Here is a 27,041-nt window from a genome sequence, read left to right as displayed (position 1 = left end):
GTGAGTCTATTTTACTTACAAGTAATGAAATGAATTGATTATGATTGATTTTGTTGACGTTTTTCTGATTCTTCAATTTTAGACATGGTTTTAGCAAAATCAGGAATTTTAACATTGGATAATGCATCCAAGTGAGCCAAAAGGTATGGGTTATCAATTTTATTAACATGATTGGCAATTTTTTCACCAATAAAATCTTGAATTTCTGGAGATAATCTTTGTAATTGTTTTTTAGGTTCAGCAGCTTTTTTAGCTAAATAGATTTTTTGTTCTTTTGATAATGGCATTTCGGGGGCATTTAATTTTCTTGCTTGAATATCACTAAGAGCCTTCTTTTTGTATTGACTATAAGGATTTCTTAATTCTTTCAAAACTTTTGAAGGGAAAGGAGATTTTACAATTGATTGTAATTCCCATGTTTTTTCTTTGGCAACTTCTGGGCTTGTTGATAAAGCCCCTGGTTTTTGTTCTTGAGGAGGATTTGGCCATGGAATTTCAATTGCATCGTGATGTTTGATAAATCTTTTTGGTAACCATCTATAATATCTTGAATCATAATATTTATCTTTTTGAACAATATCATCGGCAACAACGTAATAAACGTTCCCCTTTTCGTCTTTATCCTTCGCGGCCACTTTGATATCTTTGGCTGAAATTGGTTCTGGATAATCCATAAGATGTGAAGATTGATTTGGTACCCAATTTTCTTTTGGAATAATTTTTTTGGAAGTTACCGAAGATAAGTAAACTTGATCGAATTCACTAGTATATTGAAGCACAGTTGAAATAGTACCCTTATGTGGACCTTCCGTTATATATGCAAAATCTCCTGGTGCAAATCCAATATCTTTAAGATCAGTTCTTCTTTCATTTTGGGGTATAGGACGGAGAGCGGTTTCAAAAGTTGGTAATTGCATTTTCTTCAAATCATTCAAGTATTTCCCCCTGGCACGATTGGACATTTTTTCCAAATCGGCTTGGAACCTTTTTTTAGCAGTATTCCATGACATCTTTAGCTATTCCTACTAGTGTATAACCTCTGGCAATGGTTAAAGATTGAACTTTTGAAGTAAATTTTCAAAAAATTTTCAGTTTTTTTTCTATGGTACGTGGTGCGTGCACTACTTATTCTTCTTTTTTTTTTTGGGAAAAGCAAGAAAAAGACCCATACATACGCTGGTGTCTGGGTGTCGATATATATTAATATAGAAAAGGAAATATTACAGAATTGAAGAGATACTAGTATACAATTGGTAATGCAAAGGAGGTTATTCTGTACAGATATTGATGAACTCTTGTTCATTGACTAGAAAGAAAGTTAGTAGGTGTCTTGCAAACACGATCGATAATACATACTCTCACCGTCTTCATCTAAATCGAATTCGTCAATCATAGCTCTTAATTCATCATCAGTTAAATTTTCACCTAGTTCTTTGGCTACTCTCCTCAAGTTTCTCAAACTTATCTTACCGGTGCCGTCATCGTCAAACAACTTGAAAGCCCGACGAATCTCGTCCAAAGGATCCCTATTAAGGATTTTTTCTCCAACTAAAAAAAATGTTAATATTCAAAGGGCCCTGGAAAAGTCAATTGTCAAAGTACGTACCTGCTTGAAAGAAGCTCTCGTAGGTGATCAAGTTCCGGTCGTCGGTGTCGTATTCGTGGATGATATCCAAAACCTCTCTTTTGGATAGTTCAAACCCCAATGCTCTGAAAGCCACTTTCAATTCGTGATAATCCAAACACCCGTCATTATTCATATCAAACAACGAGAACGCTTCTCTGATTTCTTGTTTTTGTTCATTGAGAAGTTCCACCTTCAAGTTACCCAACCCTCTTTTCTGGGGTCCCGAGCTTGTTCCTGGAGCAGACATTGGTAATGGAAAAGAAGTTGGTGTTGATGTTTTCGTTCCAATCAAAAAAAAAAATCCATTGAAAAATGAGAAAACACCCAATTCCACCCCCATATAAACCTAAATATCCAACTTAACCAATGCAAATGCAATCCTGGACCAATGCAGTCCTAGTAATAGTCGATCTGGAGGGTCGGAGGGCACCAGCCAAACGATCCGAAATCACAAGCACATAATCCACATAATCCAAACACATAATCCAAGCACATAATCCTAAACGCATCTTTCGTCCCCAGACATCATCGGACGCCCGTATCCAACATTCCAGACATCCACGGAATGCCTGGTTAGCCATGCACCGGCTGACAGGGGTCTAGATACAACTCACAACACCAGCACCCATCCACTTGAGTAACTGGATCTCTATCACAGGATCCATCATTAGATCAAGGTTTGTTAGCGCTCGCGTAACTTTCGCGTAAATAAACAAAAAAATGGGCGGCTGCTTCAACTCCAACTTCTCTACTTCTCTTCTTCATCATCTTCTTCTTCTTCTTCATCTTCTTGTCCATCTACTCTAACACTGCTGCTACCTCTGTTTATCTAATACTATCAATTGAACAATCAATTGACCCACGCATTCTTGTCCTATAGTCGTCGAATCTTTGTTTGGTGACAGTCTTCTATTGTCCAACGGATTCCGATTTTGTATTCTTAATAGTCTCTTCTTCTGCAATTTGCTTTGTTTATTTTTCATTTCTAACCATGCGTTAATATTTATTTTAGTCTAACGCTAATCGTTTAAAAAGTTTATCATCAATTGTCATCATCAACTAAATTATCGTTACATCCACCTTCTTTCTCTTTCTACTTCTGTTTTTCCTTTTTTACCCAGATTTATTTTGCTTCTTTTACGATTGGCATTTGTATTTTTTGCATCTGTCAACTATTCTCCTTTACTGAATCTTTCAGCCTCATTCTCCGTTCTCTTACTTTGTCCATACAACCAATAATAACTCCCTGGTGAAAAATTCCAGTTACCACTTCCCTGACTTTCAACCCTTGTTCTTTATCTGCGTTTTATCGCTGTTGTTAGATAGCTGCGTTTCACCGCTGTTGTTAGATATTTCCACCGCTGTTGTCAGTTTTTTTGATTCACGTTTGCATATATAGGTGGTTTCTTTCGAGAAGTTTTGATATTTCACCTTTCTCTATCCGAAAAAATACTAAATGACATTACCTTCAGTTGGATCATCCCTTTCTGTTAAAGGTGAACCCGGGGTGGTGAAGTTTGTTGGTAAAACAAAATTCTCCCCCGGAACTTGGATAGGTATTGAACTTGACGCTTCAATTGGTAAAAATGATGGAAGTGTTAATGGTATTAGATACTTTGATTGTGAAAAATCTGATCAAAATTATGGTATTTTCGTAAGACCTGCTTTCTTAGGTCTACCCGATCCAACTCCAATCTCTTCTCCAATATTGCATAATGCTTCTACAAATATATCAGATTTACATCGAGTAATTGATAAACTACAATTCAAATTGAAAAATACCACTGAAGATATAAAAGAATATAAACAAACAGTTGATCAATTAAAAGATGAATTGACTCAAAAACAAATGCTTGCATCCAAATTAGAATCAAATTTTGAAATGGTTTCCATAGATAAAGATTATTTAAATGAGCAAAATAGCCAATTACAACAAGATTTAAAAAATTTAAATGATAAATATAATGACTTGAAAAAAGATTATGATCTAGTTCATGAAGAATTAGAATTGAATAAACAATTAGAAGAAGCCATAAAATCTCAAGTTAATGATGAAAATAAAGAAAATTCAAATATTGAAAATATTTCAAAACAAGATTTCCAATTAATTGTTTCAAGAAATAAACAATTAGAATCAGCATTATCAAATTTAAATCAATTAACTAATGAAAACAAAAAAAATTTTGAAGATCAATTAAATGCATTAAAACTGGAAAATGGTCTGAATAATGATAAATTAAATAATTATGATCAATTATTATCAAATTTTGAAGCCGCCCAATTAACTATAAATTCTTTACAAACTCAATTAGATTCTGCATTAGAACTGGAAAAAATTATTGAACATTTAACTAGTAAAAATGAACAATTACAAAATCAAATTAAATCTTTAAATGATACTGTTAATGAATTAAATGAAATTCATGAATTAGATAAAAGTTTAGAAGAAAGTCAATCACAAATTGAAATAAATTTAAGAAATGATATCAAATCTTTACTGGATGTTATTCAAAATGATAAATTACTAATTTCTGATTTGGAAAGGAAAAATAAGTATCTTGAATCAAAAGTTTCTGAATATAAAGTATCAGCCTCTTCTCAAAGTGATAGAAATAGTACATTCAGCTCAGATTATCATGAGGTTATGTTGGATGAATTAAATCTGCAATTAGACTCTTTGAAATTACAAATTAAAAAATATAAATCTTCTTCAACAAATGATAAAATCTCTTTGAAAGTTGCTCAAACAAAATTAGATTTATTACAACAATTTGATAGTTCTTTAATCTCAACGAATTTAAATCTTAAACGTGGTTATGAAGTCTTATTCAATATCAACTTAAATGTTGCTTATACTTCAATAATGTTAGATAGTTTGGAAAATTTAAACTCATCTGAAATTGAATATCAATTGAGTAATTTATCGAATATTAAACTTCATTTAAAATTATTATTTTCCTTTTTACAATCAATTGCTCATTTATGGGAGTATAATTATGCAACAAAACATTATGTTAATAATATCATTTCATTTAAAGAGATTCTCAGCTTATTAAATCAAAACTTAATGATTTCAATTAATCATGTAAAAGAAGGTGATGTTGATAATGTTCCAGTCTCTTATTTGAAAAGTTTTATTCAAGATTGCCATGATTTATTGAAATTAAACTTCGTTAATGATACTTATTCAATAATTTTCCAGAATTTATCTCTTTTCAAGATTTCAGCATTGAGCGTGGCTCACGAATCATCCGAGGAAATTACATTAACAAGATATATATTAAATTATTTAGATCGTCATTTCCAACAACCTTATGAACCAGATGAATTGATCCAAGAAATTTACGACAAAATTCAATTAATTTTTGAATTAAGTACTGATATAACTGAAGACGCAAAATCATTATTGATTGATTTAAATGATGCATCTGATGCTTCGAAAGATTTAACGATTTCCGATACCAAAATATTATCAATTGATGATATTTGCAATCCTTTCAATTCATTATCAAGAATAGTTAAAAAGCTAGAATTCGAAGATTTCTCAATTCATGATGATGATACTTCAGTTGTTGATGTTGATTTATATAAGGATATTTTTGAGTTCGATCATGACGTTGAAAGTTGGTGCACTTTAGATTCCATCTTAGAAGACTTGACCAAGAATAGAAATTTACTTAAAACAAAACATGAGGTTTATTCAAAACAAGCCCAAAGCATCTATGACGCAGTAAATGATATGAGCTCTCACTCTCCTCCTCCAGATGATGGTAAAGAACTAAAGCATAAAAGATCAATTGAATTGAAATACTCTGATTTAACAAATAAGCTAATGGAAAAAGATAGCAGAATTCAAGATTTACAACTCAATGTTAAACTACTAGAAAAAAATATGGCTTCAACTGATGCAAAATCTAAAGAATATATCGAAAAATTGAAGAATGAAATGTCGGTTTTGAAGAAAGACCACGAAAATATGAAGAAAAATTACGACTCGTTATTAAAATCTAATAAAGAACTAGAGCTCGAAATTCAGGAAATTTTGAAATCTAATCAAGTATTTGAAACAAGCCATCTCGTCGGAAAATTCGAAAATATGCAAGCTGAAAAAAAATTCACTGATGAAATGGCGTTGATTGAAGAAGTCTTGTTATTGAGAAAAATGGTTAATATTAAATATAATCAATTCACTGATCATTCCCAAAACGACCCTGAAAATGATGATCTAAAATGGTTAGATCAACAAATTTTACCAAATGTGGGTTCACCTCCGCCATCTGCTGCTACATCACCAAATCCAAATCAAACAAATGAAAAATCAAAAGATTTTCGTAATTCGGCTTCTATGATACGAAGTATAGTTAATGAGTCTCAACCAGTTCAAGTTCCTGCTCGTGCTGGTGTATGGAGACCAAAAGTTAACATCCCCAGATATGTAAATGCATTAATGGAAGAAAAGAAAAAACAGTATCAGCATGAAAGAAATAATTCAATCACTTCATCATTCAACTAATTCACTTTTTCTTGAGTCCTTATGCTCCAATTCACTTCGCATATGTTTAACTTCCTACATCTCTACTTCAGTGAATTCTTGATCAACAAAAGCTCGTGTAATTTATCTCCACGAATTACTGTGTATTTCTAATATTTAATTCTAATTTAAATTCATTAATAATATTATTGATATATGCAAAAGTAGTCATTAAAGTTCGTCGTGATTTAAATCTAGATCAGTCGATATCGATATCGAGGTCATCTGGTCCATTCAACTTTTTGTGTTTATTCTTTTTGGGCCATTTCGTAGCAAGGTCTATGTGCTCAGCTGGGTAGAACCACTCGAGTAGTATGAATAGGAAAATATCAACAACAACACAAAGAACGAATAGTTTACCTGCAATGAAACCACAGCAGTAGTACTTACGTAGTCTTGTTAGTAGTGGTTGATTCAACTTCTTCAAGTCTAATGAATTGTATACATTTTCAGTACGTTTTGCAATGTTTTCCCAACTATACATTTTAGCAACTTGGCCATGAAACTTTGAGGTGTCAATTTTCCCTGATTGAATAAGATCAATGGCCTTCAATGTAGCATCGACTAAAGAATCTTCCTCTGGGTTAGCAAAATTTGTCATATGGTTTGGTAAAACCTCAGGTATACCACCAACTTTTGTAGTCACAACAAACAATCCACACGAGGCAGCCTCCACAATGACAGTACCAAATGCTTCGGTCAATGAAGGATGGAGATAAATTTCACCTTGTATCATAACATCTTTAACTTCTTCGTGTTTAACCGCCCCCATTAACGTGACTCTTTCTTGTAAAAAGTACTTTTCTCTCATTTGCTCTAAATCAAGAAACTTTGGACCATCACCAGCGATTAAAAATCGAACTTCTGGTTTTGCTAAGCAGATTCTTGGGATTATTGCAGTTAAAAGATCAGCACCTTTATTAGGAAATAGTCTTGATATTACTACAATTGTGACTGTTTTCAGCTTTTTGTTATCTGTTTTTAAATCTGAGCTTTTTGGTTGAAAATCTTTTGATATCACAGCATTGGGAATGACAGAAACATTGAATGGATCAATAGAGGCTCTTAAAACAGTGTTCTCCTTGCATGTATGGCTCACACAAATGACATGGCCAACATCACTTAACGTAAATTTGAGTAGCTTATTTCCTAGGATTGATCCAACATCAGCAAATCCAAACAACGAATGATCAGTGAAAACAGTCTTCATCCCCATCGTCCTCCCATGTAGTATAGCTTCATGGCATAAACTTGACAAAGAACCATGGCCATGCACAATATCTATCTGTTCTCTTATGAAGATGTTTCTTAAAATAGGGAACGCCAGAAACACGGTTGGAAAAGTAGAGCTTCTGTAGACTTGAAAAAAGGGAACATAATATACTTTCAAACCATTAGTCAATATTCTTATCCCATTTCTTCCTCCATAATCATGTGTTATGATTATTACAGAATGTCCCAAATCGATTAGTTTTTGAGATAAATGATAGACATGGAATTCCACACCTCCAGGTTGAGGGTAGAAGAAATCGGATACCATTGCAATATTATAAGACAGCATCATTCCTGGTATTGCCTCTGCTAATATCAGAGTAAGGTTTGGCTTCAATAATGGGTTAGATGTTTTACTGCGAGTCTGTTCGTTTTTGCCTTTTTTTCAAGTTTGACGCGATTTTCGCTTTTTTCAGACAGATTTAAGTTGCAAAATCTCTACAAATATGTTAAAGTTGATGATGCTATATTTTTACAAAGTATATACAGATACAAAATGTTTGGATTATCTATTTAAGAATACAGAGAGTTGGTTACTTTTAAAATGGAAATTACAATTGGTTTATGCAGCATAAGCATCTGGTGGAAGTGATGCCACCGAGTTTTTGAAATTGATTAAGCACTGTTGATAGTCCCAATTACTTTGTTCACAGAGCATGACAGCATATTGCATATTGAGTTTAGTTTCGAGTAATATCCTGACAAGAATTTCTTGTTGTTGAGGATTCAAATTTGCTTTTACTTCTGGGGGTAAATCGGCTACTGTAGGGGTAGGGGTAGGAATTCCAGCGTTAGGAGCTGGAGCAGGGACGGGAGTGGGTCCAGGAGTTGGTCCAGGAGTGGGTCCAGGAGTAGGAACAGGAGCAGGTTGAGATGTAGGTTGGGATTCTCTCGTGCTAACCCAAGCTTCTGGTCCAGTGAATGCTCTAATAGATAAAAGATCACTGGCAACGATCATGCTACCATTTGGACCTGGAATAACAACAAAGGTACGATCAAAACTTTTTGGAGTTAACGCCGCCTTTTTATTTTTTGATCCATAACGGTACCTACTAGGACCAGAAGGAGGATTATTTGATTCTAGATCAGGAGTCGCAACTTCATCAAACACACCATGGAAAGTGATGATAATTCCATTGAGTTGTGGAAAGCGATATGATTCCATACTATAAAGTTCAGGCTTTGCCATAAGATCATGACGAGTTTTAGGGAGTTGAGAAAAAGATTTAAAAATTTGTTCAGGTCCCAAGGCAACTCTTGAAAATCGTGATTTTGTAGATGAGACTCTGGTCAAGTTACGGGATTCCGATAAGTAATAACCAAAATCAGGACCTGATTGATAATTAGAAGGAGCTCTATTATTTGAAGAAACTTCGGTAGTATGTGGGTGTCCTGAGTCAACTTGCATTGAGAATTGCGATTCATTTTGATATAGCATCAAAAGATCTTGCCTATTAGAATCCCACAATTTTATGAAATTAGCCACGAAATTAGTTGATAAATTTTGAACTTCATCATCCTGGAAGAACATTGCTTGTGGGGCATCGAATGGGAAAGTTAAAAGGTTATTTAAAACTTCTTCATTTCTTATTATTTCACCATTTAAAACAATAAGTCTCGGGAAAGATTTCATAAGCTCTTGTTTAAGAATGGAAGCCTCGTTGGGGTTATTCAAGATAGGGTTACCAATGAGAACGAGTTCACGTAAGAAATTCAATTTATGTCTCCAAACTTCAAACAGCTTTGAACGTTGAAAATTGTTATGCAGTAAGGCCAAGTTTTTTAACAAGGGGAAAGTATGGGCCAATGTTGAAATGGTAGTTAAATCATTCAAGTTATTACCAGACAAATCCACGCTTACAACATCGAGTTTCAATTCCCCGGCTATTTTCATCAAGGCAGGGAAAAACTTGGAAGTTGTTGAGATAGAAGCGAAAAACCCATTTGCTGATAAGGATCCATCTTGTTGCACTGCCAGAAGATTAAGAAGTTTAACGTCTGGCTGATAACGAGATTTTAAAAATTGAGTAATAGTTTCAATGGCATTACTTGATTGTCCGGCGACCCCTCCCCCGGCTTTATTGGAGAACGAATCGGCACTAGTGGATTTTGTCATCTTCAATGGCTGCCCTGCAAACTTAACTCCAGACCACGATAATAAGGTATCTGCATCTTTATTAGTCTTGACGTAACCTTTCAATATCCCAGAATTAGGATCCACTTCGTAATTCGAAACACTGATCTTACATTTTCTGGAAATAAACTTGATACATTCATCGGGAGTAGCCCCATTCCATCCAAGAATCTCAATGGGTACGGCATTACTATTGGCAAATTGATTTATGTTCTGTTGACTAAAGTTGTTTCTATTCTGATTATTGAAATTGTTGTAATTGCCTTGGTTATTGAAGTTGTTATAGTTGTTATTATTAAAGTTGTTGTGGCTGTTGTTATTGTTATTAAAGTTACTATGGTTGTTATTATTGTTATTGTAGTGGTATCCACCTCTACCTCTTCCACCACGGTAACTCATGGTAGGATGCTGAAAATTGAAGATTATCTGGAATCGATGTACGAAACCTGTGTCTTTTTTTGTTCTTTCAGATCGGTCTTTTCAAATTCACAAGTCGACCTATCTTATCCAAGCGATATATGATGCGTGTATAGAACCCTGTTCCAGATGCTTTCACTGAAGACTTGTGGTTCCTTTCACTTTCTTCCCTTTTTTTTTTTTTCATTTTTTTAAGTGAATTTTCAGCGCACAAGTACACTACCCTCTATTACTCTTAAAAGCTACAGTAAATGGTTGTGAAATAAATATTATAAGGTTTATATAGGCGACTTAGCTAGATTTCTCTTTGGTGGGTTCGGAAGTGGCCTCAAGCTCGGTTTCGTTATGAAGAGTTCCGACTAGACGGTATTTATTTTCAAAATGTTCTTCCCAGCTTTCCAACGATTCCTTTTCGGTAGCACTAAGGTTGTTCAAAGTATCAAGAGGCTGGTCAAGAGGAGTTAAGACACTTGGATCGAAGGAATTGAGTGCCAATCCACGAGAGGCGTCTCTACCGGCAAAGTTTTCGTAAGGTCCTCCTGGTCCGTAGAAGGCAGCCCCGTTGGTAACATCGTAGACATTACCCTTCACTGCCATGAAGATTTTAGGATCGTCACTCCCGTTATACTTGACCAACAGCTTGGGGGTGAACTTCCCGCTGACAATGGTGGGATCTCCCTCTCCGCTGTTTTCTAACGGATTGGAGACCTTGACATCAACAAGAAGGTTCTTGAGAAAGTATACCACTGCTAATATAATCAAAATGGTGGAAATCATTGTAAGATTTTTCAAAAGTAAAGCGAAAAAAAGGCCCAGTGTGAAAGTAGAACAACGGTTTAAATGTTCCAATTGCAATTCCTGCTTCGTTTAGTCGTTGCTGGAAGGATCAGTTATACGATAAAAGAGGATGGAACCATTTTGTAATTTTTGGGGGAGTTTTTTAATTTTTTTTTTTTGATTTGGGAGTGTCACGTGACGAGAGGTCAATGGGTCATTTTCCACTCCACATTATAATGGCATATGATTAGTATAACGTGGTTTATATCTGGATCAAGGACGGAATTAGACGAAGTCGAGCGAAGATCAATTGTCGGCAGAGGCATTGGTAATGTTGAAGAGAGGGCAGAGGTTCGTGGAGTTTGCAAAATTGAAGCTTTTTTCTATTGAAGTTTTTTTGCAAAAGATTTTTCACTCTACTTCTTCTTCCAATTAGAATTGCAGAGATGGGTAGAGATATAATAGCATTGGATAGTTTAACTGTCAATAATATAGGAACTTTCAAGAAAATCAATGAGGTTGTTTTGCCAACCAGATACGGTGAGAATTGGTATAAGGATTCGTTGAATAAGGACCAAATTGTTCAACTTGGTTACTATGCTGAATTACCAGTTGGTGCAGTTAAGGCTAAAGCCATTAATACATCTTATAAGAATCCAAACCATGAGGCATCTCAACAGACCTCCAACCAGACAAACATCATACCTAATGCTGTTTATATCGAAAGCTTTGCTGTTTTGAAAGCTTATAGAGATTTAGGTATTGGATCCCGTTTATTGCAATATGTTATTGACAAAACTAAGGAAAAATTCATTCATCAGATTGTAATTCATGTTCATGTTGATAATAAACACGCCATTGATTGGTATTTGAAAAAAGGTTTTACAAAAGATGATGAAATCCTCAAAGATTATTATAAAGAACAAGGTTTATCAAATCCTGATGCTGTTATTTTAAGCTTATCTATATAATGTATTATATTGTAACAAGGTATGTATATATATGTATATATTAGTGAAACGAATATAAATAATGAAAAAACTACAGCATTTCCTACTTATTTATGTAAAGAATGCAATAAATCATTGCTGAATTTATGGTACAATTTATAACAAATTTGAAATAATCTAAAGGGGTGGTAGGGTTGGAAAACACTGGTGATTTTAATTACCTTCGTCTTCAGTGTCAGTATTAATATCGGTGAAAACACTTTCATTGTCGCTTTCATCCGAGTCTTCATCTTCTTTAACCGATTTTTTAACATTACCTCCATTCAAAGCTGCTAATGCACCAGCAAGAGAATCTTCTTCAGGATCAGATATATCACTTTCATCGTCTGATTCTTCTGTGCCTTCAAGTTTGGCTTTCAATTTAGCAGCATCAATCTTTGGTGGAGGTGGATTTTCAACTTCCATGACTAATGGAATATCGACATCACTACCAAAGTAACCATTATTTTTCAAGATTAATCTAAAATGATACTTACCAGGAGATGCTGGGGTTGGATTAGTAAATGGGATTTTAAAAGTACCTATAGCAACATCGCCTTCTTTACCAGAGATCCATTGGTCTTGACTAATTTCTATATTACTCAAATCGGCATTTTCTAATCTCGCAATGGTACTACCTTCAACTAATTTAGTATCCTTTTGAGCAATTATGAACCCATTCCATGCGTTACGAATATTATTTGGGAAATAAGGAGAATAAGTAAATGGTAAAAGTGGTTGTTCTTCATTTATTTTCAAAGGATCTCTTAAGTAATCCATTGTTTCTTCGTCAACTAATCTTTCATCAGGGATATCAGGACAAGATTTGAGTTTAGGAGATTTAATTAAAAATTTAATTGACAAATGAGAACTAGCCTTTGGAGGAACAATTTCATCACCAGGAACCTTAAATTCAGCTTCTAAGATTCTAAACTGTGGAATGTGAGATGCAACTTCTAAAGCCTTTTTCAATTTTGTTGAATCGGTAATACCTAAAACTTTCCCAGCTTCTTCTTCTGATAACGTCAATAACTTACCAAGTTTTTTAATTGGTTGTTGACTGATAACTTTCGCGTCAACATAAGGCAATTGTAATAATTCTTGATATCTACCAGTTGGTCTAACAGCTTGAACAATGGCTTTTTGTAAATCAGTGGCAGCAATAATAATGTCCACACCTCTAAAAGCAGCTGCAATTTCAATAAACCCATTTAATAATTTTGGTAAGACTGAAATTAATTTTAATTTTTCGTTTTGAAGTTTAGCATCAAGATCTTTATCATTACGGAATAAATATTTTGAAATTAAATCTCTAATTTGATTAGGACCCAAATGTTTAAATTCAGTTTGAATTTCATTAGAAGCAAGAAGCCAATCCAATAAATCATATGGAGTCATAACTTTACCTGGGTTTCTATCAGCTAATTTACGAACAAACATTGCAGCAGTTTCAACATGAATACCTCTTTTAGTATGACTTTTAACATTATTCCACCAAACACCAACAATTGTTGGTAATAAGACACCAATTAAGAAGAAATAAAGAACCACCATAAAAGGAGAATAATAACCTTCAACCAAAAATTTAGGAATGGCAATACCATGACTCACGTCTTGAGGACCATCAGGATGGCCATATTTTTGAAAATTTGATTTAGTAACCTCATCAGTTAAAGCTTTGTAAGCCAAATTGATTTTAATAAAAGCAGTTTCCATTTCTTCTCTTGCTGCTTGAGTGACATCTTGAGGGAGTTTATCCGGATGAAATTTCAAAGATAATTTTCTATAACGACTTTTAATTTCACGTTCAGAAGCAGTAATTGAAACATCCAATATAGTATAAGGATCAAAAGATCCTTGTAAGTTGGCCTCTTTAGTATAATACAAAGCAATATAGATCACCAATGCCCATCCAATGATCAATACAAGCAAAGTTTTATTGAAAATTTTAGCTGATTTTTTTTTGGATTGAAACTTCTTGATTTTATCAAAATTATCAATTTGTAAAGTCTTATGGTCTTCCACAATCGATCCCTTAACTTTCTTATTTTGAGTTAATGGATCATTCGAGCTCACTGCTTTTCTAATCCATTTTATCGTAAGTGGAACCAAAATAAAGGTAAGGACAGCCATTACGAAAAATGGCCAAGTTTCTCCTTCCTCATCGTAATTATATTCCAACGCCATGATGTGATCAGTATGTTTGCTAACGCTGTATCACGGTGATGATGAATTATCTCTATAAAACACCTCGGTATATACTTATCAAAAGTAATTGGCTTTCAAGTTTCCACTATACAATTTTGGTTCAAAAGATAATTTTTCATTCTCACATTTTGTGGTCTCTATTTTCACTTCTGTAAGTTGACGTGTTCTTCGAGGTTGAGTATTGCAAAAAGTGCACTACTTTTTTTTTTTCAGTTTAGTTTAAAGATTATCTACAAAGTAGGTATATATAAGTATATATATTAATTGATAAATAGATTTAGTGGGATGATGAGATGAAGGAGTAAGGGGGAAAGTGATGAGGGAGGATAATAGGGGAAAACATGAAATGAAAAGTCAAACAAGTAAAAAACATAATGAAGAATGGAAATAAGAATTCTAGTGATGGAATAAACGGATTGGATTTTCGACGTAGACGAGATCATGGGAATCGGCAGCACCAAAGACGGCTTTATCCATGACAGAACCAGAAGGAGCGGCGATGAATTTAACCCCGGATCTAACAGCTCTGTAAACGTTATCAGGGAATGGGAAGAAAGCATCAGAAGACAAAGCAACATCATTTAATTTAGCAGACCATTCATCTCTTTCGGCTTTAGTGAAAGGTTCAGGTAATTCTGCAAATTTAGATTCATATTCAGATTTTTCTGGTTCAGTGGTTGGAATTTGACCAGTGACAAATAAATCGATAGCGTTAGATTTTTCTGGTCTTTTAACACCTTTAGCCCATTTGAAACCCAAGACTCTTGGATGTTGTCTAAACCACCAGTTATCGGCTTTATCACCAGCTAATCTGGTACAGTGGATACGAGATTGTTGACCAGCACCTAAACCAATAACCATACCATTTTTAGCATAACAAACAGAATTAGATTGAGTATATTTCAATGCAATGGTGGCAACAGTTAAGTCAATAGCACCTTGTTCAGTTAAATTTTTATTTTGAGAAACAAATTCTTTAAAAGAAGAGCCTTTAATAATGGCATCATTACGTTTTTGTTGTAAAGTGATACCATAAACTTGTCTTGATTCTAAAGGTTCAGGATTGAAATTTGGATCAATTTGTAAAATGCAATATTTACCACCTTTCTTTTTTCTTAAAATAGCCAAAGCTTCATCAGAATAACCTGGAGCAATAACCCCATCAGAAACTTCTTTTGAAATGATTTGAGCAGTTGGTAAATCAACAATATTGGATAAAGCAACCCAATCACCAAAAGAAGACATTCTATCAGCACCCCTAGCTCTAGCATAAGCATTAGCTAAAGGAGATAAATTTTCAATATCTTGGACAAAATAAATTTGTTTTTCAACATCAGATAAAGGTAAACCAACAGCTGCACCAGCAGGAGAAACATGCTTAAAGGAAGCAGCAGCAGGTAAATTTAAAGAAGCAGATAATTCTTTAACTAAAGGCCAAGAATTTAAAGCATCTAATAAGTTAATATAACCTGGAGAACCCCCCAAAACTTTAAAAGGTAATTCACCTTGAGGAACAAAAGCTTGAGCAGGTTTTTGATGAGGATTAGCCCCATATCTTAAAGGTAATTGAGAGATATTTTCTGAATATTGTTTTCTGAAAAAATCAGAAATAGCAACATCATAATCAGCAGTATGTTCAAAAGCTTTTAAAGCGTATCTATTTCTAGCTTCAGCAGAGATTTCCCCTGATTTTAATTCTTGTAAGAAACCAGCGTAATCTTTTGGATCAGATAAAATAGTGACTCTAGCGTGATTTTTGGCAGCAGCTCTTAATAAGGTAACCCCACCAATGTCAATTTCTTCTACAGCTTCATCAATAGTAACGGCAACTTTAGAAACGGTTTCCTTGAAAGGATATAAGTTACAAACAACGTAATCAACTTTAGAAATACCTTGAGCAGTTAAATCATCTTCATCAGATTTTTGATTTCTAGCTAAAATCCCCCCGTGAACAGCAGGATGTAAAGTTTTAACTCTACCACCCAACATTTCGGGAGCATGGGTGATGGTCGAAACATCTTCAACTGGGAATCCAGCATCACGAACCATTCTAGCAGTACCACCAGAAGCTAAAATACGAACATTTTGAGCAACCAAGCCTTTAGCTAAATCTAATAAACCAGTTTTATCGTAAACAGATAAAATGGCGGTTTTAGTATAATCAGACATTTTGATTCAATGGAAGGAAAAGAGATGGAAGAGAAGATTCAATTGTATCAAACCAATGAATTATCTTTTATAACTAGAATCAAAGAGGTTGAAATAAAAATGAATTTTTTTTTTGTTCTCCTTTATTAGTGAACATTTTTTTTTTTTTTTGTATGACGAATTTCAATTTGTGCGGGCCTTAATAAGAGTCAACTTCAGAGTCAATACTATTATTGACTTGACTTATTACTTTACTCATTACAACTTATTATGACTTATTAGTATGACTTAATAATTTACTGGGGTTATTAGTACAATAAATATGAAGTTCACAAACGTTTATTCATTCAATATATACACAATAAACATTTTTGAGGAAATTAAAAAATGCAAAATACAAATTTAAATAATTTACATAGCTTAAGATCTGTATCTCCATAAAGACAAAGTGTTTTGTCTTTTCCAGGTGTGACGACGACCGGCTTTGGTGTTGTTGAATAAGTGACCTTTGTTGATACCTCTTGATTTTTTACCAGTAGAAGTAAGACCTCTGGCTTCTCTGTGTTTATGAACTGGGTTAACAATCCAGTTGTATCTTGGGTCTCTTCTGATGGCCTTGTGGGAAGGATCGACCAAAATGACTTCAAAGTATTTGTAAGTAGAATCTTGGTTAACCCAGTAAGAGTTCAAGACTCTCAAGTTAGCAGCACGTCTACCAACACGTTCTTCAGCAGTAGCTCTTAAAGATCTTTGGTATTTCAATTGGTTAACACCTTGGTTGGTTGGTTTACCGTAAGTGGCACCTTTTGGAACTGGTCTCTTTCTACCACCTCTTCTAACTCTAATACGGAAGATAACAAAACCTTGTTTAGCTTTATAACCTAATCTTCTAGCCTTGTCTGGTCTAGATGGTCTAGAGGCTCTGTGGATAACAGTTTTTTGTCTGTATTCCCAACATCTGACTCTCAATAAGAAACGAGAGACATCAGATTGTTTTTTTCTTTGTAATTCTTCCAAATATTTGTAGGCACCCATGGTTAATGATGAAGAAAAGAGTAACTAGAGAATATGAAGAACTGAAAAATTTTTTTTTTTCACTCGAGTGAAAAGTTTAGCAGTGAACTGCGCGCAGAGACGAGCCGGCGCACGACGTTCACAGAAAATAAAATAAAAAAACAAAAACCAAAAATTAATTAGAATGTGCGGGTAACCGGCAGGGTTTTTTCTTATTCCACGCCATGCTGCAAAGTACACGTACTGGTGTTTACGCGGGGGATTAAGTCCACCAATCAGCGCACGCCGGGCGGGCTCCGTGGGGAGAACCGCGGGATTAGCCCCGTCATTCGGCGGACATTAATTTTCTACAAGACAGCGAAGTACATTATCAGCTTATTGACTAAAAGAAATACATTATCAGCTTATGGACTCAAAATGCATTATCAAAATAAATGATTTTTGAATCAAAATAAATTTTTGAATCAAAAAAAATAAATGCTTTTTTGAATCAAAATAAATGCTTTTTTGAATCAAAATAAATAAATCAAAACAAATGCTTAAAGGTGCAAGGGAAAAGCTTAAATGTAAAGAATTGCTTGAATGCAAAGAGAGAATTGCTTAATCGAAAAGCCATCTACAAAGATCATTGAGGGAATTCTTCGGTTATACTTGATTATGGAAATAGCTAAACTGACAAGAAAACCTGCTTCAAATTTCAAAATAGTTGTCACCACTGTACAATTCGGGTCAGCTATCAGGGCAATATGTTGACCAAAGCCCACTAGAACGTAAATCTTCTCGAAACATTACCTAGTCCAGTCAGGGTAGCCTTCTAGAAACTTATCCTCAACTGAAATTCACGGTTTTGCTACTTTCGCTTGTCAACCTAGTTTATTGTCGTATTTAGTAATTCCCTGCTTTTTCTGTATTGTGATTCAATTGTGCATAGACCCCTTCACACTGGCATTACCCCTACAATAACTACGACCAATATAATACAGACAATCAAATACATAACCAATACATAACCAATACATAACCAATACAATAGTCAGCACAACAATCAAAACAATAATGCTAATATACTCTATTGAATAACCGATTAAGTTAACTTTGTTATTGCCCTTAAAGGTGATGCACTGGTCCGCATCACATGCGAGTGCTGCAAAAAACACAAAACCAGTCTGTTCCTTCAGTTAATTTAGAGTTAAACGTTAGGCTTTAACAATAGCAATGGCATTTCAATAGCTTCTATTGCAGCGATAGACCGTGGTGTATAAATTGTATAGAGGGCAGAATATAGGGTTTAGAGAGAGGTGTATAGAGCATTTATCCAGTGGTGGGTAGAGGAAATAGGAAATAGTGGGAAAAGGTTATTGTAATTACATCAGCGCTGTATGCAAAAGTAATGAAGAAACTGGCGTACTTGGTACGTCTATGCAAAATCGAATTTCTACATGTGATTGAATTATTTTTATTTTTGGTTCAGGTTTTAAAAAAATTTTCTTTGGTATTTCAACAATGTATGTACGCCTTTAAACCAGTCCAGACCTAACAGGGTATCAGCTCCTTGAGGGTCTGGTTTGAAATTATTCTCGCTTACAAACTTTCTTTGTTCTTAATTCTGTCAATTCATTATGCTATTCTTTTTTTTTTTTNNNTTTTTTTGTTTTTTTGTTTTTCAAGTTGTTTATTTGCTATCTTTAATGGCCAGTTTCTTTTGAATCGCCTATTTGAAGGGAGTTCTCGTGCGTCACATATTCTTCATAAACTTTATCAAAAACTTTATTTTATGAAGTTTCCTCTTGTATCTATTAAAGATCTTTAATTATTACGGGTTTTTCACGATTATAATTAAAACCAGTTTGGTTTATTTAACCAAATTGTTTTGCTTGATTTTGGCAAGGTGTCTCTTTTTTTTTTTGTTTATTCTTTCTTTCTTTATCACTATACTTACTAAATGGAATTACTCAATTATCAAGATAATATACCAATTGAATTAAAAGGAACCTTCAATTCTGATTATCAAAAAATGAAAAGGATAATATCAAATCAGAATGAACAATCACCAGAATATTATCAACAAAATCAACAGCAAGTTGATAATATAATCCCTTCTTCTAATGAAACTCATGATACATTAATTAATTCTCCATTTAATATAAACCTTCAAACTTATTCTTATAATCAACCAACGATGATTGAAAATGATTATCTCAAAAATAAAAGTCAATCAATGCCAACTATTGAATATAATAATTTATTACCCCAACATCAAGACGCTAAATATCGTCTGTTTAGTCAACCAATAATTCATCCTAATGATAATTTAATTCATCAACAATTTTATAATTCTCATAATAATTTTCAACAATATCCCGATATGACTACTATGGTTAATTCTAACTCTTCCATGGTTGTCCCCATGGTTGAATCTACTTTTGTTGATCATCGATTTTGTAATGTGTGTGGTAAAAGAATTACTAGAGATATGTCAAGACATATGAGAACTCATCAATCAATTTCAAGATTTACTTGTAAATTTCCTAAAAATCAATGTCGTCATAAATCAGGTAGATTTAATAGACCTTATGATTATAAAAAACATTTATTAAATAGACATTTTAAATTTGATGTTGGTGAAATTAAAAAATTACATAATTTAAGTGATAAATTAGATCATTGGGGTACTTGTGTTTGTGGGGTTAGATTTATTGGTAAAGATTGGTTAAATGATCATATTTTAACTGATGATGTTAATAAAAAATGCCCCTTTATCGAATAATATATTCAGTTCTTTATAAAATTTAATTAAATAAACATTTTTACTATTTATTTCAATTCTTTAACTAATTTTAGTAAATCACTAGCTTCAATAATTTCAACCTTATCTTTGGCATTTTGGGATAAATGGATAGCAGCCTTGGCAACTTCTTCTCCGCTGATTGGATTCATCCCTAAGGATAAATTAAACTTTCGGGCTAAACCTCCAATAGAAGCTGCAAAATTATTTCCAAAATTTTTAGCAGCTTGTCTCTCTCCTAATAAGACTCCTGGTCTTAAGATAATGGTTTTGGGGAAATCTAAACCAAGAATGTCTTCTTCGAGTTGTCCCTTGGTCTTCAAATATAAAAACGAGGATTTGGAATTCGATCCAACACTCGAAATCAATACATAAGTTTCAACTCCAGCTTCTTTTGCTGCTTTTGCACATTCATAATTAACTCCATGATCAATCTTAACAAAGTTTTCAGCTGATCCAGCAGCTGATCTGGTTGTTCCAAATGCACTAAAACCAATCTTTAAATCCTGTTGCTTTTTAATCAACTCTGGCCATTTGGTTGAATCGTTGTCTACAATTGCTGTTAATTTATCACTAGTTAACTGGGGTCTCTTACGACTAACAGTAACCAATTTCTCAATGAAATTAGCTTTATTAACTTGCTGCAAGATTTCATTACCAACCAAACCAGTTGATCCAAGAATTAAGGCACTCATCTTTCAATATAAAGAAGAAGCTACTAACGTATTACAAGAAGAGCTTACTAATTTTTTTTTTCTGGAGGAGGTTTTCCCTTGCTGCGGGACAGCGGATGATAACTGGTGCACGGGCCCCACCACCCCCCACCACCCCCCTTTGGTTGCAACCAAGCTTAAACTACTTCCACTTTACATTCCAAACAGTAAACGTTCAAGTAGCAATACTCCTCTTGTAACTGAGTCAACAATCAAATATTAAGTTTGTCCATTGAATTGAAAAAGCTTATTTGATTTTGAAATTTTTTTTTTCCAGGAGCGATAATTGCAAAAAAAAAAACTAAACAGAAATTGTTATTAGTAAATCAATCCATATTTTAAAGTAATATTAGTAATATTTTGCCCTTGAAGCCTGGTATCTGCAAGTTGCGGGCCATCCATTTCTTTCTTTTTCCATAAAGGCTTTTCCATCAAAGTATCCCGGTTCGCAGTAGCTTTGCTTTTGTTTTGACCGTCGTCGTTATCTGGTTTTAGCATTTTTTGCAACACTGAACCCTTTGCTGAGATACCAGGTACTAGAATGTAAAGAGATGTAAGAAGCACAAAACTTGCACATGCAAATGTAAGCTTTAACCACCATTTTGTTTTTCAGCATTTCTTTTGATCCCGACTTTTCATATCTGGAAAAGGAGCTTTATTTTGAATTAAAGATTATTTGTATCAAGGCAAGCCTTATAAAAAAGGACACTTCACCTCACCTGGTTGTACAGCTAGGATACCAAAAGCGGACGCCAAAAGCACAATCCATAATCCTCGTACTTTTATACTATTGAGGTTAAGCGAGCCAGCGTCTTTAACAAGGATAAACCTTGCATGGAGAATATACAGGGGAACCCAAGCCCGGTATCTATTGTGAAAAGCACAAATAGGACCCCTATATAGTTAAAACTCATCAAAACCTTCGACTGGTTACTGGAAAAGCAATAAACAGTTGCGAAATCATTTCGGACATCGCTAATAGCGCAGGAATTTTTGACATACTCCTACTTATACGTGGTGCAATAGGAATAATCTGAATTATACTAATGCTTACCAACACCCTTTATTCTGATCTAAATTAAGGACAAAAATGTTTTCAATAAAGCCACCCAGTGATGCTTTCAGTATGACAAATTGATAGGAGTAGTCGCATATGGGTTTCCATAAGCAAGATTATCATAATTCGCCAATAACTACTTAGATATATCCCTTGGTTTCATCATTACTGCTTTTCCTACCAGGTACCGTTGCAATCACAAGTTGCTTCCAGTGTCAACTTGTTTATCACCGTAAATGAGTCCTCTGAAAGCAGGGGTACGCATCGTTTTTGCTAAAATGATCTTGTTCCCATATCTTGTGTCATACTACGTGGCCGCCCATATTCAGTACTTCAAGGACATGGCCTCTATGGCCACCGTTCAAATTGAATACTGAATTGAATATGGAGCTGAATATTGAATATGGACTTTGACTACTGAATATTCGTATTCCCCCGATGTACGGGTGTCCTGCTTGGTCACGGGGAAATTCAGTTGTCTTTTAATCCGAACACCGACATTTTCTGTTTTTTTTTTTTTTTTTTTTTGTCTTTTTTAGTGAGCAATCAATTCAGTTATTTCCTAATTCCCTTTCTTACTATCTACTCTTTTCCTTTCTATTGACGTCTTACAACACACTTATAACCCATTACTTAAAGAGTATAATCGTTTTTTTATTGGCTTATACTGTTGCGGAGTACCGTTGAGTGAATAAATCTTATTTTACCCCCAGTTCCATCAGGAAGGTTTAGACGCCCAAGGCTTGAATCGTTTACCCGCCGCTAATATTTTCTATAATTCTTGAGGAATTCTATTCGAAAGTAGGTAGGAATACAATCTTTCTTTAATTTTTTAAGTCCATTGACCAGACTAGTCGTGCTCAATTCAGTTGGATTCCAAGTATTGATAACTGGATGCAGAAATTTTGCTAATTGTTTCCCAAATCCAAACCTCACTCAACTCATTTCACCATCTTTTAAGACTTTTGAATTCTCATCAGGATATTTTGGTCTTTTAATATTTCAATTCTGGTTTTGTTTATATAAAAAAAGAATTGAATAGAGATCAGAATCGTTAAAGAATATGTTTGATATAACACAACACAATCATAATAATAATCCGACAAAACAAGGAACTAATCCAGGTTCTTCTTTCATAAATCCAGCAGATTTCATCATGGGTCAGCCTCATAGAGCCAATCCAGATGCTCCATTCAATAATAACAGTAATAATAATAATGACACCAATTATGATCCAAACATTTATCAACCCCAACAATCTAATTGGGAGTTTTCAAATGATTCTCCAAGCTCAAACTATCAAAATCAATTCGAATATGATCAATCTCGTAACTTTGATAATAACTATAATGACCCCACACTTTTAAATAATTACGATACGACTTCAAATAACCAATATCTGAATGAAACAAAACCAAAACAGGATTACCATTCGAGATTTGTCCAATTGCAACAGCATCTATTCAATCAATCACAGTCCGCGTCAACTATACCTACCTATAATGATTTTATACAACAACAACAACAACAACAACAACAACAACAACAACAACATCATCATCATCATCATCATCATCAACAACAACAACAACAACAACAACAACAACAACAACAACAACAACAACCTCCTCCACACCAACAGCAACCACCTCCACACCAACAGCAACCACCTCCACAACAACAGCAACCACAAAATTACCAGCTTAATCAATTCCCCTTTGGCATCCCTGATGAATATGCTTACGGTCCTATATCAGTACCAGCAACTAGCTCTAATGGTGCCGACTACTTTAATTACTCTAGTTCTGCCCCTTCAACTGAGTTTGGTTTCCTTGATTCTTTTGCTAACAATAACCAATTACCCCATTCACAACCCCAAGATCAATCATATCAAAGTAATAATCCTAATGATTCCACTCATCATTCTAGTAAACGTAAGTTGAGTACAAGTATTATGAATAATCCTAAGAATAAACCTTTAAATAAGCACCTACATATGGTTTCTCCTCCAAGACCAATACGTCAAAATTCCGCTCCTTTATCAAAATCACATCTTTATCGTTCCTACAGTCACTCAAATGATAACAATGATCCCCCAAACTTGGGTTTACCGAACTATCAAAATAGCACTTCAAATTCAAAATCACCTCCTAGCAGAGAAACAAATGAGCCAATTGAACCTCACAGCAATTCTAATAATCAAGATGAGAAAAACAATAACTACCCCCCTGATTATGGCCAATTTTTTGGATTCAATAATGACTATGAATTTGGATTCAATAATAATAAAAATAATAATAATAATAATATGGCTCCCATTCCAATTCAAGTTCAGCCTCCTTCAAAACAACCTTCTAATGAGAAAACTCCAACCAACAAATCTTTGACTCCATCCTTATTCAGTAAATCATCAACCACTAACACTACGCCTAATGATGATAATAATGTTAAAAGTAACGCTAGTGGTGATGAGAAAATTGAAATAAAATCCCATGAAAAGAAAGAATCAGAAGCTAAAAAATCGAAAAAACCAGGATTCCATTTACCTTTAGATAATATAAAAAATAAAAACACAATTTTAAAACATATCCAGGATTTTTCAACCCATTCCGACTCTAGTTTCGAACAAAATTATAATAATTTACAAATTTTGGAACCAGATTTAGGATTTAATTATGAAGATAATGATCATGGTTTAACTGCTTTACAAGATAATGTTACTCCTTTGATGAAACCTCCAGGATCGAATAATACTGGATACTTTGAATTCGATAATAAAAATAAGGGGAAAGAAGATGAAAATAAACAAGAGGTTAATAACCTAACTGCTAGTAACTTACTTCAAAATGATACAAATGATGCACTTAACGGTATACCACAAATAAGTGATTATGATTACCAACAAAATGAATATTTCAGTGCTAATACAGATTCTCCTCAAAATCTGAGAAATATAGGGAGTAATAGCAGTGCAAGCTTTAATGAAGGTGATTTTAGCGATAATAATTATTATATTGATGATATTGATCAAAAGGTTGGATCCGGTGATAAAATTGAAACAAACGTTGGATATTACAATACTCAAGGTAATCAATTTCAAAATAGTGGGAACTTTGATAATAATCAACAATACTTAAATAATTTTAAAGGCTTTAATAATTTTGATTATAATGACTTGAACCTCGAAGCAACTAGATTCAATGATGAAAATCATCCTGATTTAAGTGGGTTTAATTTTGATGTTAATCCAAAGTCTCAAAGAAGTTCTTTTGCCAATTCAAGTGGTAATAGAAGCACAATGTCGAAAGTATCTGCTCAAATGGGACAAGCTGGTCTGGACCAGTTTTCGAATTATATCCCAATTATGCAGTCATCACTGGAGATGTCCAACAACAGTAAACCAAATGGAGCCCATTTAGGTTTGATTAGACCAGGTTTTGAACGTACCAATTCTAACCAAAGTGTGAATAGTGTTAGCTCAATTGGTTCCGGTTCAGGTGCAGCACTGGGTGCTGCTCTAGCAGGAAACGCAATTGGCAAGGATAAATCAGTTAAAAAGAACCGAACCATGCGAGGTGCAGTATGCGTAGTGTGTGACAAGTATATCAGTCGAGATATGAAAAGACATATGAGAATCCATAATGAAATTGGAAGGTTTCAATGTGTGTTCCCCAAATCAATGTGCAAACATAAAACTGGTTATTTCAATAGACCTTATGATTATAAGAAGCATTTACTCCATTTACACTTTAATTTCGATGATCCTAAGGGTAAATCGGCACATACTTTGGGTGACAAGTTGCCAGTACCAGGAACTTGTGCTGCTTGTGGATTAAGATTTGTTGCTGGTACCTGGTTAGATCAACATATTCTTACAAATGATTTACAAAAGCGATGCCGTTACGTGGAGGATAAAGGCCCCAATCCACAAGTTGACCAAGCTGAATCACACACCCTCCAGTCATATAATACAACGAAATAATGACTTCACAAAGCTCCTTCTCGCATAATTACATGCTTGAATAGGCCTTTGTCTTTTTTTTTTTCCGATTTTTTTTTTTTTTTTTTTTTTCTTTTGTCATTTAAAGTAAGCTCTGCTTAAGTTTTTTAAACTTTTATAAAAGTCAAATATATGTGACAGTAACCTGATAAAGTAACTGTTTTATGATTAGCTGAAGGAATTCTGTTGAGATCGGAATTGAGAAAAAAAAGTAGCTCATTTTGTGAGGCCTTTCACTTACCAAAAAAGTAATGTCAATTTGCTCATATCGAAATACTTATATACTCAACTATTAAAAGGCGATTTGAGTTACTATTTAAAAGGTCAATATTTGCTCATGTAGTAGATTTAAAAGATAAGCCAATAAGTAGTTTTATTTTCAAAATTATATTTAATTTGAGTGTTTTCCTTAGTTCTAACATTAAAGCAAGGCCCATTATTTTTCACTTCAGCCATCGGGTTTAACAAAGCATCGCTCGGGTTAAAATAAGCTTAATAGAATAAGGTCAGACAATATGGATATGGGTTCTTCTTCAATGGACATGGGCTCCTCTTCGATGGCAATGGCATCCTCTACAATGGACTCAATGTCCCATTCCACAATGGGCTCAATGTCTCTGTCCTCAAGTCTGATGATGGACATGGACCACAGTGGGATGAGTATGCATATGTATTTCACCACCAACTATAAAGATTATCCAGTTCTTTTCAAAGGATTACATGCCAAAAATGCTGGAGAAGCTTTTGGGATTTTTGTATTACTATTCTTTGTTGCATTTTTGGTAAGAGGTATTGAATTCGCTAGAAATTATTTGGAACAAAGGATTTGGAAGAACCCTTCCTACCTTGACTGTCATCCTGGTGAATCTACAGGCGCCTCGAATGCATTGATGGGATCTGCTAATAAAGCTCCCAACTCGTGTTGTGGCGGAGAAACCGAAATAGAGTCTAATAATAACAGTCTTCAGAAAAGCGTGTCGAATCTTGAACGTAATGAAAACGTCAGTGGAGAAGGTCCTCATGCCAATGGATATCCTACTAAAGTTCCCTTAGCTTCATCTTTGGTCAGAGATGCTATTAGGTTAATTCTTTGTATCTTACCTGACTTATTTGGATTTGCTCTTATGTTGGCATGTATGACTTACACATTAACATATTTTTTTGCAGTCGTTATTGGTTTAGGTCTCGGGAGATTCTTCTTTGAACGGTTATCAGATACATATGCTTTGAAGCCAGTTGGGGCGAATGGTGCATTCCATTGCTCCTAGAAGCCAAAAAATTTACTTGTTCATAATGGATTACGACCTTTTTTATACTAATTTTTAATATGATATCGTGAAATTTTTACAATTTTCGTGTAGTTTTTTCC

At 34.2% G+C, this 27,041-nt stretch overlaps 14 protein-coding genes across 14 annotated transcripts; 5 read left to right on the top strand and 9 right to left on the bottom strand.

Moving 5' to 3' along the window:
* Positions 1–38: 38 nt before the first annotated feature.
* On the bottom strand, positions 39–1,044 carry MRPL40 (mitochondrial 54S ribosomal protein YmL40; the record flags this gene model as incomplete). Its single annotated transcript, XM_020219466.1, has 1 exon — positions 39–1,044. Exon 1 carries the CDS (start codon positions 1,008–1,010, stop codon positions 39–41), a length of 972 nt encoding a protein of 323 aa, XP_020078776.1. The 5' UTR covers positions 1,011–1,044.
* A 101-nt stretch (positions 1,045–1,145) lies between these two features.
* Positions 1,146–1,973, bottom strand: HYPBUDRAFT_151356 (centrin). Its single transcript, XM_020220455.1, has 3 exons — positions 1,607–1,973; positions 1,357–1,548; positions 1,146–1,306 (listed from the first exon to the last, which is right to left on the bottom strand). Exons 1-3 carry the CDS (start codon positions 1,872–1,874, stop codon positions 1,269–1,271), a joined length of 498 nt encoding a protein of 165 aa, XP_020078775.1. The 5' UTR covers positions 1,875–1,973; the 3' UTR covers positions 1,146–1,268.
* A 1,110-nt stretch (positions 1,974–3,083) lies between these two features.
* NIP100 (Nip100p) lies at positions 3,084–6,140 on the top strand (the record flags this gene model as incomplete). Its single annotated transcript, XM_020218190.1, has 1 exon — positions 3,084–6,140. The coding sequence occupies one exon, from the start codon at positions 3,084–3,086 to the stop codon at positions 6,138–6,140; it is 3,057 nt and encodes a 1,018-aa protein (XP_020078774.1).
* A 187-nt stretch (positions 6,141–6,327) lies between these two features.
* Positions 6,328–7,566, bottom strand: SPT14 (phosphatidylinositol N-acetylglucosaminyltransferase). Its single transcript, XM_020220454.1, has one exon. The coding sequence runs from the start codon at positions 7,372–7,374 to the stop codon at positions 6,358–6,360; it is 1,017 nt and encodes a 338-aa protein (XP_020078773.1). The 5' UTR covers positions 7,375–7,566; the 3' UTR covers positions 6,328–6,357.
* Positions 7,567–7,890: 324 nt separating this feature from the next.
* MEX67 (Mex67p) lies at positions 7,891–10,059 on the bottom strand. The gene has a single exon (XM_020220453.1). The coding sequence runs from the start codon at positions 9,961–9,963 to the stop codon at positions 7,993–7,995; it is 1,971 nt and encodes a 656-aa protein (XP_020078772.1). The 5' UTR covers positions 9,964–10,059; the 3' UTR covers positions 7,891–7,992.
* Positions 10,060–10,272: 213 nt separating this feature from the next.
* On the bottom strand, positions 10,273–10,758 carry DAP1 (Dap1p; the record flags this gene model as incomplete). Its single annotated transcript, XM_020219945.1, has 1 exon — positions 10,273–10,758. One exon carries the CDS (start codon positions 10,756–10,758, stop codon positions 10,273–10,275), a length of 486 nt encoding a protein of 161 aa, XP_020078771.1.
* Positions 10,759–11,056: 298 nt separating this feature from the next.
* Positions 11,057–11,729, top strand: NAT5 (peptide alpha-N-acetyltransferase subunit; the record flags this gene model as incomplete). Its single annotated transcript, XM_020223864.1, has 1 exon — positions 11,057–11,729. Exon 1 carries the CDS (start codon positions 11,205–11,207, stop codon positions 11,727–11,729), a length of 525 nt encoding a protein of 174 aa, XP_020078770.1. The 5' UTR covers positions 11,057–11,204.
* Positions 11,730–11,921: 192 nt separating this feature from the next.
* Positions 11,922–13,934, bottom strand: HYPBUDRAFT_100947 (protein-transporting protein; the record flags this gene model as incomplete). Its single annotated transcript, XM_020218085.1, has 1 exon — positions 11,922–13,934. The coding sequence occupies one exon, from the start codon at positions 13,932–13,934 to the stop codon at positions 11,922–11,924; it is 2,013 nt and encodes a 670-aa protein (XP_020078769.1).
* A 296-nt stretch (positions 13,935–14,230) lies between these two features.
* ADE17 (bifunctional phosphoribosylaminoimidazolecarboxamide formyltransferase/IMP cyclohydrolase) lies at positions 14,231–16,190 on the bottom strand. The gene has a single exon (XM_020220452.1). The coding sequence runs from the start codon at positions 16,122–16,124 to the stop codon at positions 14,352–14,354; it is 1,773 nt and encodes a 590-aa protein (XP_020078768.1). The 5' UTR covers positions 16,125–16,190; the 3' UTR covers positions 14,231–14,351.
* Positions 16,191–16,523: 333 nt separating this feature from the next.
* Positions 16,524–17,138, bottom strand: RPL15A (60S ribosomal protein eL15; the record flags this gene model as incomplete). Its single annotated transcript, XM_020219944.1, has 1 exon — positions 16,524–17,138. The coding sequence occupies one exon, from the start codon at positions 17,136–17,138 to the stop codon at positions 16,524–16,526; it is 615 nt and encodes a 204-aa protein (XP_020078767.1).
* Positions 17,139–19,461: 2,323 nt separating this feature from the next.
* On the top strand, positions 19,462–19,884 carry HYPBUDRAFT_95733 (uncharacterized protein; the record flags this gene model as incomplete). Its single annotated transcript, XM_020223950.2, has 1 exon — positions 19,462–19,884. A coding segment is annotated over one exon (423 nt), but the record flags the coding sequence as incomplete, so codon positions are not given.
* Positions 19,885–19,931: 47 nt separating this feature from the next.
* On the bottom strand, positions 19,932–20,597 carry HYPBUDRAFT_102681 (uncharacterized protein; the record flags this gene model as incomplete). Its single annotated transcript, XM_020218216.1, has 1 exon — positions 19,932–20,597. The coding sequence occupies one exon, from the start codon at positions 20,595–20,597 to the stop codon at positions 19,932–19,934; it is 666 nt and encodes a 221-aa protein (XP_020078765.1).
* A 4,655-nt stretch (positions 20,598–25,252) lies between these two features.
* Positions 25,253–25,582, top strand: HYPBUDRAFT_96106 (uncharacterized protein; the record flags this gene model as incomplete). Its single annotated transcript, XM_020223963.1, has 1 exon — positions 25,253–25,582. A coding segment is annotated over one exon (330 nt), but the record flags the coding sequence as incomplete, so codon positions are not given.
* A 632-nt stretch (positions 25,583–26,214) lies between these two features.
* On the top strand, positions 26,215–26,940 carry CTR1 (high-affinity Cu transporter; the record flags this gene model as incomplete). Its single annotated transcript, XM_020218180.1, has 1 exon — positions 26,215–26,940. One exon carries the CDS (start codon positions 26,215–26,217, stop codon positions 26,938–26,940), a length of 726 nt encoding a protein of 241 aa, XP_020078763.1.
* Positions 26,941–27,041: the final 101 nt, after the last annotated feature.

Source organism: Hyphopichia burtonii (assembly GCF_001661395.1).
Source record: "Hyphopichia burtonii NRRL Y-1933 unplaced genomic scaffold HYPBUscaffold_1, whole genome shotgun sequence".
NCBI lineage: Eukaryota > Fungi > Ascomycota > Pichiomycetes > Serinales > Debaryomycetaceae > Hyphopichia > Hyphopichia burtonii.
The sequence above is the reverse complement of the archived record's forward strand: the minus strand, read 5'-3'. Positions and strand labels throughout refer to the sequence as shown.

Coding starts and splice junctions, on each gene's coding strand:
- ADE17 (XM_020220452.1), bottom strand. CDS start 16,124: ATGTCTGATTATACTAAAACCGCCATTTTATCTGTTTACGATAAAACT.
- SPT14 (XM_020220454.1), bottom strand. CDS start 7,374: ATGGGGATGAAGACTGTTTTCACTGATCATTCGTTGTTTGGATTTGCT.
- MEX67 (XM_020220453.1), bottom strand. CDS start 9,963: ATGAGTTACCGTGGTGGAAGAGGTAGAGGTGGATACCACTACAATAAC.
- HYPBUDRAFT_151356 (XM_020220455.1), bottom strand. CDS start 1,874: ATGTCTGCTCCAGGAACAAGCTCGGGACCCCAGAAAAGAGGGTTGGGT. Junction 1,549..1,606: donor CGAGAGCTTCTTTCAAGCAG/GTACGTACTTTG, acceptor CATTTTTTTTAG/TTGGAGAAAAAATCCTTAAT. Junction 1,307..1,356: donor TTTAGATGAAGACGGTGAGA/GTATGTATTATC, acceptor CTTTCTTTCTAG/TCAATGAACAAGAGTTCATC.